Source organism: Meriones unguiculatus, chromosome 10, assembly GCF_030254825.1.
Source record: "Meriones unguiculatus strain TT.TT164.6M chromosome 10, Bangor_MerUng_6.1, whole genome shotgun sequence".
NCBI lineage: Eukaryota > Metazoa > Chordata > Mammalia > Rodentia > Muridae > Meriones > Meriones unguiculatus.
The window spans coordinates 16,533,901-16,548,650 of record NC_083358.1 but is presented as its reverse complement, the minus strand read 5'-3'; the positions used below and the strand labels follow the sequence as shown (position 1 = coordinate 16,548,650).

Below are 14,750 nucleotides of genomic sequence, written 5' to 3'. Positions count from 1 at the left end.
AAGAACACTAGATCCTAAGAATGAGGAGAACGATGTGTTTTATCCCCTTTATCCTTTGAGCATGTGTGTAACACCTGCTGCTTCTAGCTTTGAGGATGGAACAGGTGAATATCAAGCAATGGGTGTGTGATTTATAGCCCTATTTGCTAAACTATTGTTCCACGGCTAATGAAAATGATTCTAAATGTATTCTGTTGCTTAGATGATTTCCGCAACCTCTAACCCACGGGTGGCCACGACATCCATTTTCCTGACAGAGGGAAAGGCCATTGTCTCCTTAACTCCTTCTGTGTTAAACCTCCAAAAGAACCTGGATTCTCCCCTCAGTCCCAGGAGCAGCCCCTTCAGGAAGCGCTGGGAAGGGCTGGCATGCCCACTGTGGATCCAGCAAATTCGGACTGTATGTGTCTACATTGTAAACACCTTCTATAACTGATTCCACGTGGCATCCATGAGGAAAGCATTATGTGTTCTGAGTGGCTTCAAGCTGATAAACCTGTAAAACATGGCCCGTTCTGGTTGGCAGGCTGGCTACAAAACCTTTGGTATGCTAAACAGCCAGGCATTGCTTTCCTTGGCAAATTCTTTTTTCTTTTCTTTGGTTTTTTTCAAGACAAGCTGTTCCAGTAACAACCCTGCCTGTCCTGGAACTTGTAGACCAGGCTTGCCTCAAACATGGAGATTCTCCTGCCTCTGCCTCCCAAATGCTAGGGTTGAAGGCATGTACCATCATGCCTAGGGCTTTCCTTGGCAAATTCAAAGGTGTTTAGAACATAGGTTATAACGTTTTAAAGAGCCAACAAAATCCAGGTGGTGTTCACCTGGCTTCCCAGTACTCTGGAGGTGAGGGTCTCAAATTCAAGGCCAGCTGGGTGAGACATTAAACAAACATAATAAACAAAAAAAGGGACCTGGCTACTTGTGACAATCCATTCTGAGGTAGAGAGGATACTGCCCCTAGCCAGAATCCATACCAATATGTTTCCAAACATGGATATTTTTTGAAAGAATATTAAATTTTTGTTCTGGTAGCTTGGAAATACAAACAGGGCTGACATATTGAGAGATGTTATATAACGCTCTTTTTATTTTATGCATGAATGTTTTGACTGCATGTATGTCTATATACATGTGTATACCTGGTGCTGGCAGAGGCCAGAAAAGGGCATCAGATCTCCCGGAATGAGAGTAACAAATGGCTGTAAACAGCATACAGGTGCTGGGAATTGAAGGGCCCCTTAATCACCGAGCCACCTCTCCAGCCTCCAGCAGAACACCTTAAACCTGAAATGATGTCACGGTCACTAAGAAGGCTTTTCTGTTTTGGAAGACAGCGCTCTTATAAAAAAATGCACACAAGAAAACCATCCATCTCGTTCTCAGCAGGGACAGGTTTTCCATTAGCTTCACAGCGGGGCAGAGGAAGAGACTGTTCTTTGCAAGCGGTGTGAACTCTCTGAAGACCACCATCATGGCAGCACCACACCAACAAGGCTGAAAGAGAACAGCGCTAAATACACTCAGATGTCCTGGGCCTTCCTCCTTCACCCCAGCACAGCTCCCGCACATGCTGTTGACACATTGCTACTCAAACTTGGCACATGGGTCAAGACGAAGCTTATGCCATGGAGTCTCTTGAACAATCAATAACACAAGGGACAGGTGAACCCCAAACTTCATAAGATATGAATGCAAGTGGGTGTACAAATTACACAAAACTGAATTTGTGTGTGTGGATACACGATCATTCCTCTCCCATACCACTTCCCTTCCTTTAAATGACAGTTTGGGGGCTGGAGAGATGGCTCAACAGTTAGAGTCTTTGTTTTGCAGTCATGAAGACCCAAGCTAGGGCTCCTGAGCACACATGTAACAACAAGCAAGGAGTCCTGCAAACCCCTGTACCAAGGAGCCACATGACCTCCTCTGTCCCACACAACACACAGACACACGGAGATTCACACACATACAAATAAAGCCTTAGAAATCATTCTTGTAAATCGTAGTTTCAAACAAAGTGAGACACACATGTAAGTGTGTTATTATGGCACATGTAGGTGTTTCGTTTTTTTTGTGTGTTTGTGTGGCTGAGGATGGAATTCACGGCCTTGTATATGCTAGGCAAGCATTCAAGATCTCCTCAGATCTTGTTTTCATTATGTTTGCTTTTTGTTTGTAAGACAGTGTCTTGCAATATGGACTACACTGACCTTCAACTTACAATGCAGCCCAGGATGCTCTCAAACTTGCAATCCTCTTACCTCAGCCTCATGAATGAAGGGATTATAGACATGTGCAACCATACTCCAATGACACAAATTACATATATCTCTCAGGTTAATCAATTTGGAATTATAATAATTTTAAATCACATTTTTGGTGTGTGTGCGTGTGTATATTCACATATCACTGCACACGTGTGGAAGTCAGACAGCTTTCGTGAGTCAGTTGTCCCTTCTATCATGTGAGCCCTGAGGATCAAAATTTGATTATTAAGCTTAGTGGCAGGGACCTTTCCCTGCTGAGCCATATCACAGGCCCAAGTAATTTAAATTTCTAAGAGACAGGAATTTTATACATGTATGGTGTGTGTGTGTGTGTGTGTGTGAGTGTGTGTGTGTGTGTGTGTAAACTCTGAAAATCCTGAAGGAGTGACAGAGATGAGTTTGCAAGGGAGTTCAAGTAAAAAGGCAGCCCTGGAATCCAGCCAGCCTGCCCAGAGGCAGAGAGACTTTGGTATCATTGCTGAAATGCAATCTCATTTCCCTTTTGCTAGAAGAAATAATTATGAGACTCTTGCAGCTAGGAAGAACCTTAATGTCAGATTCTATTTCCTCCTGTCAGATGATCAAAGTCAAACAGCATTTCCTTTAGAAATCATGGGACTAATTCTAGCCCTGTCCAAAACAGAAGTACTTCAAGCAGAAGTACAATGCAAAATGAATCACCGAGATGGTCAGCTGCTTGTTTCTTCTCTCTCTCTCTCTCTCTCTCGCTCAAACAAGTATAAAGTTTTATTAGTCAAGGGAAAGCAGATGGAGGAGAAACTTAAAATATATGTACATCTTAAGAATTCTTAGGGGGTTGGGAATGGAACTCAGTGGCTGCTCACTAACATGTGCAAGGCTGTGAGTTCAAGCCTTGCACATGGAAAAACAATCTTGACTATATGTACATCATATATTACACTTCAGTATTGTATTTTATAAGGCCATAAGCAAAAGTACCAACTTCTAGAGTCATAAATACCATAGGCTCACTTGTAGATGAACCGTAACAGCCAGCGTCTTTTTGCTCAGGAGACTGCTGCAGCTGGCCTATCTTTGCACTGGCAATGGAGAGCCCAGGGTTCTGGGACAACATCTTGAAGGCTTACTCTGGCTCTGGAAACAGGTGCTTTTCCTCATGAAAACATCCACCGTGAACTCAACAGTGTAGGATGGCCAGCTCTGTGGTCTCCATCCCTTCTTTCAGCACCACCCATGCCCCAACAGCCAAGGAGAAGGGAAGGCAAAGGCTCATGAGGAGCGGATGCTGTGACAATCCGGGGGGACGACGCTCTGCTCCTGAATCATTGGGGATAACCCAAGTTCTGGAACCTTCCACCACTAGCGCCAGAGCCTTCTCCGGCATTTACCGAGTCCTCTGGGGTTCCAGACAGTACCATCATCCCTGGAGTTCAGAAGGTGCTCTCCAGCAGGCAGTGGCAGCCACACCCAGTGGGACACACCTCCTGGGTCCGGAACCATTCCATCATGTGGCTGGTGTGGCCACCGTGGCCACAGGTCAGGCAGAAGTTGGACGACCCCCGCACAGCCACATGGCAGATGGCGCACTGGAACGTGAAGCCTTTGCAGACGGCACACTGCATGCCTCGGACCTCACTCCGGCAGTGGCTGCAGTACACGCCCAGCTCTGAAAATGGGTGGAGATGGGCAGAGCAAGAGGCATCGTTAGTTTGGTTCTAATAACAGAATCTGGGTATTCCTCTCAGGCTCCTGTCAGGGTCCAACAGAACAGTGGTGTCTCTTTTCTTTCAGCTTTGGAAGTAGGGTCTTGTGTGGCCCAGGCTAACCTTGAACTCACTATGTAGCTGAGGATGATCTTGAATTCCTTATCTTATCTTCCTGCCTCTACCTCATGAGTTCTAGGACTACAAGCGTAAACCGCCATGCCCAGTTTTATGTGGTGCTAGCCTCTGGTTCACTCCCTAACCATGACAGGCAAACACTCTACCAACTGAGCTACAGCCCAGCTCTGCTTTCCTTTTCATTTTGTGTCTGTGTGTAACGTATGTGTGAGTGCAGGTGCACTCGTAAATGTTGAGGGCAGATGTCAATGTCGGGTGTCTTTCTTCCCCCTACTCTTTTCAAGACAGTGGCTAGACTGGCTGGCCAGCAAGCAGGGCTCCCTGTCTCCCCCAGTCCCATCACACTGGATTTTCACTTGGGCGTTGGGGATGAGAACTTGCTTATGTGGCAGACATTTTACTGACTGGGGCCTCTCTTCAGCCTCACTTTTCTTCCATCCTTCCTCTCTCTCTCTCTCTCTCTCTCTCTCTCTCTCTCTCTCTCTTTCTCTCGATTTTTCAAGACAATTTTTCTCTGAGCAGTCCCGGATGTCCTCGAATTTGCTTTGTAGACCCAGTTTACCTTCAACTCAGAGATCTGCCCTGCCTCTGCCTCCCGAGTACTGGGATTAGGGGTGTGGGCCACCATGCCCGGAAGGCCACTTTTCTTTTTTAAAATCCCACAATCTAGACGCGTCTAGTGACTGGGAGCTGTCTTTCCTCTAGAGTGGGGATAGGGGCATAGCCAGCAGCTGGCTCTGCGGTCCTGCGGGAAAGCCAGTGCTCTGCAACCAGGGGTAGCTGGCTGCCTCTCACTCCTCGTTGTAGAAAGGATGAATGATGCAGAAAACACTTAGCTGGCAGCTGATGGGGTTCACCTCCTTGTAAGTGGTGATCCTGGTGGCTGAGCAGTAAGCTGGCCCACGTGAGGACACCATGCACTGTTCCACTGCTGTGCCAGGACAGGGTTTCTACCTCCTGAAGAGCCTGGGAGGTTTATCCCCATCACGTGACCTGGTGTGCTTCACTTTCTACTTGGTGTGCCCACCTGCATGTCCCAGCTTTCACCCTGGCTGCTCTGGGGCTGCGCAGACTGAAACCTGCATGCCCCATCTGTTCTTCTCAGAACCATGCCCTCAGCACCTGACTACCCAAATCCTGGTTGTCAATGGTGGCCTTGAATGAAAGGCCATTTCTTGAGTCCTGTGGCAACAGGAAAGGTGGATACCAGGTCCCATCATTGTCCTCAGGCTACTATCCACTGAGGCTGAGGCCATCTGGCTTCACCAACCTTTCCCCTTTGCTCTGCTGTCATTTATGGACTTTCGACAGACACGTGTGCGCACACATGGAAGACTTCTAGTCTTGGGCTGCCATCTTTCTCTCCACTGTATTTCGTAAAAGGATCCTAGAGAGTATTTTTCTTCCAGCACTTGCTGTGTTCTGTACCTGGGCAGCTAGTTCCTCCAAATTTAGATGGACTGACTCCTCTGTACGGTTTTACAGTCACTGTTTATGTTAATGACTTTGTCTGTGAGCCTCTTTCATAACCCTCTTGCTCTCATTCTATGATCCTGCAATAATGAATTCATTGGTACTAGGATATACATTAAATCTGTTTTTTTCTGTTTGGATTTTTATCTTGTTTTCTTTCTTTTTCTTTTTTTTTTGCTTTTTTGAGATAGGGTGTCATGTAGACAATCTGCCATTAAACTCAATATGCAGCTGAAGCTGGCCTTGAGTTCCCAATCCTTCTGCCTCTAGCTCCCAAGCTCTAGGATTAGAGGTGTGCACTCCTACACCTGGCATTAATAATTTTTTACTATCGTTTATCTGTCTTATACTTCAGGCTCTCTGAATTACGTGCACACACACACACGTACACACACACACACACACACCACCTGCACCTATTTCTTTGTGTTGCCGGCAGAGTCTTACACAGGGCTTTACAGAGCAGGAGATGTCAACAGGGTTTGGCTGACTGACGGTCATACATCAGTTCCATATCGGCATGATTCATATGTTTTCCTAAAAACTAATTTTAAAAGACAAATTGTTGCAGGCTACCATTAATCTCTTCCTGGTACACTCTCTTGTATTTAAATGCTCTGAAAAAAATAACACATTGTCAAAGCACAAACTTGTATCTTTGCAGTTCTTCAAGGATATATACCTAGGTACAACTTACTAACACAACCTAGTTATTTCCTGCAAATGATGCTCTGATTCATTTTTTCAAATGGAGACTAGAGACACGCACACATACAGAGCCAAACACGTTCATCCATCTTATCAAACCCAGCATTCCCTGCTATTCGCCAGAGGAAGTCTTCCCTGCTCACTCCACTGTTTCCTTTCACCGTCTCATCTCTAAAGACGGCTTTATGCACACCCCCATAGCCACCGCAAACGAATCTGTGTTTCATAAGGACGTGCTCACGGAAACACAGAATGTGCTTTTGATCCTGTTCTACCCATATTCCCTCCCTACCCTTTTCTTCCTGTTCCTCTCCTTTGTCCCTTAGGCACTTTCATTTCTACTATCATGTCATATACACATGCTTTTATGTACATTAAAATCTAGAATCCACAAGTCAGAAACTGCATGTGATACTTGTTTTTTGAGATGGAATTAGTTCGCTTAAAAGGATAATGTCCAGATGTATCAACTCTCCTGCAAATGACACACTTTCATTCTTTATGGCTAAATACAATCAAATTGCACTGTGTATAGACCCCACATTTCTCCACTCACTCCTCGGTTGATAGAAACCCAGGCTGGTTCCATGGCTTAGCTATTACAAACCAGGCTGCAATAATCATTGCTGCGCCAGTAACTCCATGATATAATGACTGAAAACAGAAAATGTAGCCAGGCCTGGTGGCACACGCCTGTAATCCCAGCACTCCGGAGGCAGAGACAGGCAGATCTCTGTGAGTTTGAGGCCAGCTTGGACTACAGAGTGAGTTCCAGGACAGCCAGGCTATGTAGGACAGGCTATTGAGGACACTGCCTCAATCCCCTCAGTCCCCTCAATGCCCCCATATGCACCCCACAAACAAAACAAAACAGTTAAATGCTTCATGAATTTATGTTTTCCTTGGGTACGGCCCATGCTAACCTTATCTATAGACCTCCTAATTTTAGTGTGTTAGTGTGTATGAGCTACCAAGGTGAGCAAAAAGCTATGTTTTATTTTATTTATTTTATTTTATATTTTATTTTATTTTATATTTTATTTTATTTTATATTTTATTTTATTTTATATTTTATTTTATATTTTATTTTACTTTACTTTATTTTACTTTACTTTACTTTACTTTACTTTACTTTACTTTATTTTATTTTATTTTATTTTATTTTATTTCATTTTATTTTGAGACAGGGTCTCTCTATGTAGCCCTGGCTGGCTGGGAACTCACTAAGTGGACCAGGCTGGTATAGAACTCAGAGACCCATCTGCCCCTGCATCCTAAGAGCTAGGATTAAAGATTTGTATCACAAAGCGAATGTTTAAGTACCATATCCAAGTATTGTCTACTGGCTTGCCAGAGCAGAAAATTCTTCTCTCCTCCAGTCTCCTCCACCATACCCAGCACCACCTGGCTCTGTCTTCCCCAAGCTCTGTTTTGGCTAGCCCACATTTGGTTCATACATTATTTACCTAAGCAAACATCATTCAAACCATGTTCTATGACAATTTTCCTTTCTTGCACATTTTGTTTTTCCCAGAATTAGCAACTGCCTCACTCTTTCATTTGCTTAGCTTGCTATGTACTTATCAATAATTCATCGCCAATCTCTGCCTCAAAAGTCTGTCTTCTATAAATATATGCAAGAGTGGAATACATTCGATTAATTTTTCAAGTTCTCTCCTTGGAACCAAGGCTCCTGGAGCACCGATCTATCTCTAGGTCTGTCACAGTGAGCGCTCTCCATCAACTCTCTGATCCTGTAGGTTTCTGGATTGAATCTAGCCCTGTTTCACACTCAGAGTTTGCTTCATACATGGCTGATAACTCGGGTCCAGAGTTCTAGGTTAGAAATTCTTTTCTTGAGAATTTTGGAGAGTCTGCTGCCTGGGTCAGTCCTCAGACTTGATGCCAGTCACCTTCCTGTCCTTCATTTCTGAACCATTTTCTCTTTCTGGAAGCTTCTAGATCCCTCTGGGTCCCTGGTCTTTCTACATGTGCTATGGTAGACAGAGCCACCCAATCTGCAAATGAGCTTCTGTTCTCTGCAAAACAAGCTTATAGTTTGTTGTTGGGTTCATGACCTGTTCTACACACTGGGAAAAGGAAACGTGAGCATCCTCCCAGAGCCATCAAACAAGAACAGCTTTTATATCATCTTTGAGCCCCTCCCAGAGAACCAAGAGTGCCTGATTCCTAAACCATGGCAGGGTTCTACAATGGCTGTTTTTTTTTTTTTCTGACTGAAAGCTCAGGGTTTGGTTTGCTCAGGCCTCCTAAGTCATCTGTCAATAACTTATCCATTTCATGGCTCCCAATGTATTGCCAATGTTACTTCTCCCTGTGCAGTTAACACCTTTAAAACAAAACAGAAACCTCTATGCAGATGTTTGCCAAAGTCTGAGGGAAGAAGGGGACAATGTATGGCCAGTCCACTGGCTTCTCACCAAACTCACTGGCGTCTTGTCCCAGCTCTCATCATCCTCCCGGATGCAACGCTAAGTGCTCATATCTCTCAAGATCCACACTGGGAAGCTCCTTGCTTGTGTTCTCTATATTCTTCCTTTCCATCCTCAGCTCTCAGAAAAATAGACTCTGTGTGTGTGTGTGTGTGTGTGTGTATGTGTGTGTGTGTGTATGTGTGTGTGTGTGACAAGAACTTACTATGTATCCCCTAGCTGGCCTCAAAACTCAGAGATCCTCCTTGTCTCTTCCTTCTGAGTGCTGGGCTTAAAAGGCGTGTGTCACTGTGCCTGGATAATACACACGCTCTAATAGGCTTATATGCCACTGCTATAGTGAAGATCCCTAATTGCCAGCTCTAGGTGGATACAATCTCTCCTGAGAACCAGATCACATCTGACTGACTGTGTGACTTCTCTAGACCCCTGTCTTTTGACATCCCTGGTGACCCCGAGCTCTAGTGTCCTTCCATCTCTTTTTATCTGTGGGTATAACACTGTTATATATATGCTCAGCTCATTAGCTAGAAACCTAGGAAATCACCAAAGCTTTGTTCCTCTTCCTTAACCCACATCCAACTTATTAGCAAATCACACTAAGTCTACTCCTTTTTTGTAGTAGATTTTTTGTACTCACTCTGTAGATCAGGCTGGCCTCGAACTCACAGAGATCCACCTGTCTCCCGAGTGCTGGGATTAAAGTTGTGCACCACCATGACCTGGCTGAGTCTACTCCTTTTATAAATTATATTATTTTGTTCTCTGTGCATAGGTGTTGTGCTAGCTGCATGGATGTTTGTGCAGTGCCCACAGAGGTCTGAAAGAGGGCTGCAGATCCTCTGCGTGAAATTACAGCCCAATGTGAGCCAACACATGGGTGATGGGAACTGGACCCAGGTCCTCTAGAACAACCAGTGCCCTTAAGTTCTTAAGTCCATCTCTCCAGCTACAATATAGTTATCACAGTTTTTAATTGCTGAAGTTTCCCTCTCCTCTGCCACAGGTTCCACTGTACTTGCCATGGGCTTGATACACAGTAGCTGATTAAATGAATAATCATCTCTATGTCTTGTCTGCATTGAGTACTATGTCTAAGACACTGCTGTCAGGATACAAAGTGAATCTTGTTATGAAATGCAAGGTTTTCAGAAGCTTAGAAAAGACTCAAATGCTTCAGAATCTTCTGCCTATAAATAAGCTCAGCCTTCCAAACCCAAGGTTATGGGTGAAATTAGAGAGTAGGGCCTTCCAGACAGAGTGACAGGGAAAGAAAAAATTCATACTCACCAATCCCTTTGTGAGGGTCAGGAGGGCAGGACACAAACTTCAGCACTTCTGCCCGTTTCTCTCTCAGACCCCAGCGGTAGAGGATCTCTCCATAGCACTTCTTAAAATCATCAAACTGCTGGGTATTGGCAGGGTCCAGTAGCCTGGACAGATCCAAAAGGTTCCCTGTCAGTTCTTTAAGAGAAAAGGAAGTGCAATACCTAGCGGCATTTGATCTTAAATGCTGTCTTCTTGAAGCCAGCACTTGATTCTGAAGCCGTGACTTCCGTAGCTGCCGTCAGGGAAGGCGGCTACCCTTTGCGGGGGGGGGGGGGGGGAGACGGTTACCTTTTGTTTTTGTCGTGCTGGTCACGTTCACGCTCACGGGGGTCACTGTAAGTGAGACTCCCAAAGCGGAGCTCTTCTGGCGAAGACTCTCCCCAAGGTGAGGAGAAGTGTTCTGTCTCCCTTCCCACTAAAGAAGAGCAAACGGAGGACACAGCAGTCAGGCGAGGTGCAGAAAACAGCCCTTCCCACCTCCCACACCCATGGGTGTCCACTAGATTCTCTGGACGCAAAATGCACCAAACTTGAAGGCTCTGGGGAACAGAAGCCTATGGTGCTCTTTTCTAGCCATACCTCTGTCCAGGTATTCATCACCAAAGACAAGCTGGTAATTAAGTACGCGTGACAGCTGAGCAAATTATGGCATAATGATATAGTGGAATGCTATGCAACGATGTGTTATAAAAACTTGCTAAATGACATGAGAACACGCTCATGATAAAATTAAAAGCAGAGCACAAAGCAGCATAAATCACACACACACACACACACAAGGCGGGGTGGTTGGTGAGGAGGAAAATGTTCTGGGATATTAACACATGTTATTAAGTGAGAGACACTGAGCTATCAATCATCATTAGTTTTTTCTCTGATACTTTTTGTTCTTTACTGGACATGAGGTATATATGTGTGTTCACAGGTAGATGTATGTGTGTTTGGGGGGGGTGTAGACAGATTGTTCTGTATAGCCCAGGCTAGCCTTAAACTCCCAGTCCTCTTGCCCTCACTTCCTGGGTGCTGGGATTATTTTCTAGGGGTCAAGGTCTTGCTGTGTTGCCCAGGCTAGACTCTCATAGACTGTGTGCCTTTTGTCTGAGCCTCCTGAGAAACTGGAATGACAGATGTGTATTAGTACACCTCGTAAGAGCAACTTTTTATTTGCCTGTTTTAATTGTTGTTTTGGTTGCTTACTGCCTATCTACTAACCTAGGCCTAGTTCTGGAAGCTTCTAGCCTCCAACAACCTAACCTAGGCCTAGAATGTTTTCAGCCTCTGAGACTTATTGCTTAATAAGCTCACCCTTTCTTGTTTTTACTGAGTGCGTAGCTGGTTGGTTCAATTCTCCTGTTCTGGCTCAAACTCCTCTCCCAGATAACTTATTCAGTCTGGCTTCTCTCTCAGCCCCTGAATTACTCTGCTTGGCCTCAAACTAATTCCAGCAATCTGCTCTAATCTCCTGGTTCCTTCTCATTCTCTGGCTCATTCAGTCTTCACCTGAGTTCTCTCTCTGCAACTTGTCTCTCTATTGCTGTCCCAGTAAAACTGCCTCTGCCTCTACTCTCCTCCGTCTCTCTCTCCATTGCCTTTTTAAGTAGCTTCCCTTTCCTCTCTCTTCTAGTGAGAGTTGGGTGCACCTGTCAAGTCTTTCTCTTATTTGTCACATTTTCTTCCACTCAATTAGACATTACTTTCAAACATGGGTGCTTCCTTCTACAAACTAACTTTATTTTCATTGTTTGGGATTAAAGGCATGTACCACCACACCTGGACCTAAACTTTTGTTTACCTGAAACTTACTCTGTACCAGGCTGGCCCTGAACTCAGATCTGCTTGCCTCTGTCTCCTGGATTAAAGGAGTATTTGTATTCCATCATACAGACTTAGAAGGTCTTTGGATGTGATCTCTTGGCAAGCCAATTTCTAAATTAAAATTACTCTACAACACCTGACTCATGTTCTATTTTTATAAATAAGAAAATTATGATCATTTCTGGAAAAAAATTAACCCAGGAAACACAAAGATATTTACCTCATGTAACAAGCCCTATGGCCACCTGGTATCAGCCCAGCTTTATTTCTCTCCACTGAAAGGAGCCATGGATGAAATGGATGACGGGAGGTGGCAGATGGTCATGGAAAAGGGAGCATGTGAATAGGCATGTGGCAGGGTAAGGGGTAGGTTACTGTGGTGAATGAAACAAGTCCTGTCACAGCCTTTCAAGCAACCCAGAGTAGCACTAAGACCCCCCCAGACATGAGTACATTGGACATGGAAGGCCCTGCTGCCAATACTGTCCCTGACAGACTGAATAGGGAGAAGTGATAGCCAAAGAGAAGCAAGGGGAATGTGCACTACACTGCCCGTGTGAAAGCTATCACAAAGCCTCAGGAATAGCCAAAGTCCGGGGTGGGCTGCGCCATCCCCTCACTAACCTATGTTCCAGCCACCGGTGTTGAACCCTGGATCTGACATGCTGGAGCAGGACCCCGAGGAGGTGAAGCTGGGCTAGAAGGGAGGAGGGCACACTGGCATCAGAACACTATCCCATTTCAATGTTACACTGAGGGGCAGGGGGATGGCAGAGATCTCAGGGGAAGCCAGAAAACGATGAACTCACATAGCGACTGTGGGACACCACAAGATTAGAAGAACGATTAGGGAAAGGCCCAAAAGGGTTTGGTAAACCCTGCGGCCGGGACTGGGCTTCAAACACGCTGCAGAGCATAGCCAAGGTCTGAACGTCTCGGAGTTGGCAATAGTGAGCCAATCTGTAAAATATGGGAGGAGAAAAAAACAAGCCAAGAGGAGGAATCAAGGAAAAGACTATTACCAGGCATAAAACTACTACTGTGGGCTAGGCTGGGTAATTTTCCATCCTTCCCCTGACCTTGTCAGGAACAGGGCTTTATACATATCCAGCACCTCACCTATTATGAGCTGGGTCCCATTCATTCTGGTATATAATGTTCAGAATGTTAGTGACAACCTAGGTATGAATCTGAAAGCTCTGACTGGCATTCAGGCATGGGCTCCGATACAACATGGCTTCTCCACAGCTGAGCAGACTGGCCTAGCCCCTGTGAGAGGTGGCCCACACTCTCCCCAGCTCCAGGAAGAATCCCCCTGCTCTGTGATAAGTTTCTATGTGTGTCCTTCATTTGACCGAATACTAGAAGGAGGCACTCAGAGAACACTCTATCACCACAGGATGGCAAACCACTGACTCTGCCTCCTGGATTATGAATGACAAGGAATCCGTTTGCCTTAGATTTTCATCCCCTTTATCTTTCAGGACCACCATGCTAGAATATGAGCTTAGAGATTAAGAAGGACTCTGTCTTGAGGCTTATGTAAACTAAGCAGAGACAGCTTTATAATCCCTTCCTCAAGGATGAGGCAACGACAGGATGATCAGGTGCCCGAGGTCTAGCCTCAACCAGCAGAAAAGCAAACTCAGCTTGAAGCAGTGGAGTTTTCCTGCTGAGGCCCTGAGCCTCGCTGTAAGGAACAATGCTTTAGTGGCTTACATAATGGAACATTATTTTGTACGGTCTGACTTGCTGTATTTTGTAGTAGTAAGTCGGACATAAATCCAATGCTTTTATGAGCTGTCTAACAGGGTCCTAGGATCCGGAGAACATGAATACCAACAACACAGTTCTGTCTTTGTACCCAGGAGCCAAAACACACAGCACCATGAAGAAACTTACCATGGCCAGAGCCCCAAGGCCCATGTGCCCAGTGGTGCGAGTGAAGGACTAACACACTCTAACACACACTGGACTCTTTAGGGCTTTCAAGCTCCTGTGGGTGACAAGTGCTATCAATGCCTCATGCTGCCAGACGCTCATTCTGCACAGAGGCTATCTCCACGCTAAAAGCAAAGGGCCTTCTTCCCCTCACGCCTCTGGCCTCTGTGCCCCTCACCGAGGCAGTAACATTTAACGTGTTTAAGAGACCTGCGATCCACATCACTCGTTTTCCTCACTTTTAGCTCTCAGAACCTACAGGGACTCCAGCAGCTGTCGCCCAAATGGATGTCGAGCCCAAGGTGTTTCCAAATCTGGGTCAGACTTCGGACCAAGGCAAAGATCTGTAGCTACCGTAGCCAGTGACCAAACCTGGACAGACCAAAGAAAGATGGTCAAATTCAAACCGCTGAAGAGATGAACAAAAACTGTAAAGGAGCCCCATCTTTCTGTCCTCCCCCTACAGCCTGAAACCTCACCACAAGGGCGGCAGAAGCCGGGGCTAGCTGTCTTGCAGAATTCTCAGCCCTTCTCAGACTTAATGGGTCAGAGATGACATTTCAACAGGCTCCTCGGTGACTGGGTGTACTATAAAGCTGAGAAACACTAGCCTTAAAATGTTCATTAAAAGACAAACACCACTAGTGGCTCAAGCTTGCGACCCCCAGAACTTGGGAGGCTGAGGCTGCAGAGAGTTGGAGAAGGCCAGGCTACACAGAGTTCTACTCCAGCATGTAGACTACATGGCAAAATCCTGTCGCCTCAAACTAAATATGGAAGAAAAGCCTTCTTCCATTAAGCCAACTTCAGAGAAACAACACAGTGTCACAGTTTCAAAGGGCCAGCTTCCTTATCAGTCCTGGCCTCTTCTGATGCTTCAGTGGTGAACTGGATTGGCAGAGAGTAAAGAGCTGTCTACATCCCTCTAAAGACCTAGTCTT

General features: G+C 45.4%; 1 protein-coding gene across 4 annotated transcripts in view; it reads right to left on the bottom strand.

Moving 5' to 3' along the window:
- Window positions 1-1,064: 1,064 nt before the first annotated feature.
- The window catches only part of Wdr59 (WD repeat domain 59), a 73,792-nt gene continuing 60,106 nt past the window's right edge, over window positions 1,065-14,750 (bottom strand). For all 4 annotated transcript variants that reach the window (XM_060391950.1, XM_021632518.2, XM_021632517.2 and 1 more), the window contains 6 exons: window positions 14,069-14,181; window positions 12,678-12,828; window positions 12,493-12,565; window positions 10,342-10,468; window positions 10,015-10,157; window positions 1,065-3,915 (listed from right to left, as the gene is read on the bottom strand). In XM_060391950.1, coding sequence (XP_060247933.1) covers window positions 3,680-3,915; window positions 10,015-10,157; window positions 10,342-10,468; window positions 12,493-12,565; window positions 12,678-12,828; window positions 14,069-14,181 — 843 coding nt within the window. In that variant the 3' untranslated portion in view covers window positions 1,065-3,679. The remainder of the gene's footprint in view (window positions 3,916-10,014; window positions 10,158-10,341; window positions 10,469-12,492; window positions 12,566-12,677; window positions 12,829-14,068; window positions 14,182-14,750) is intronic.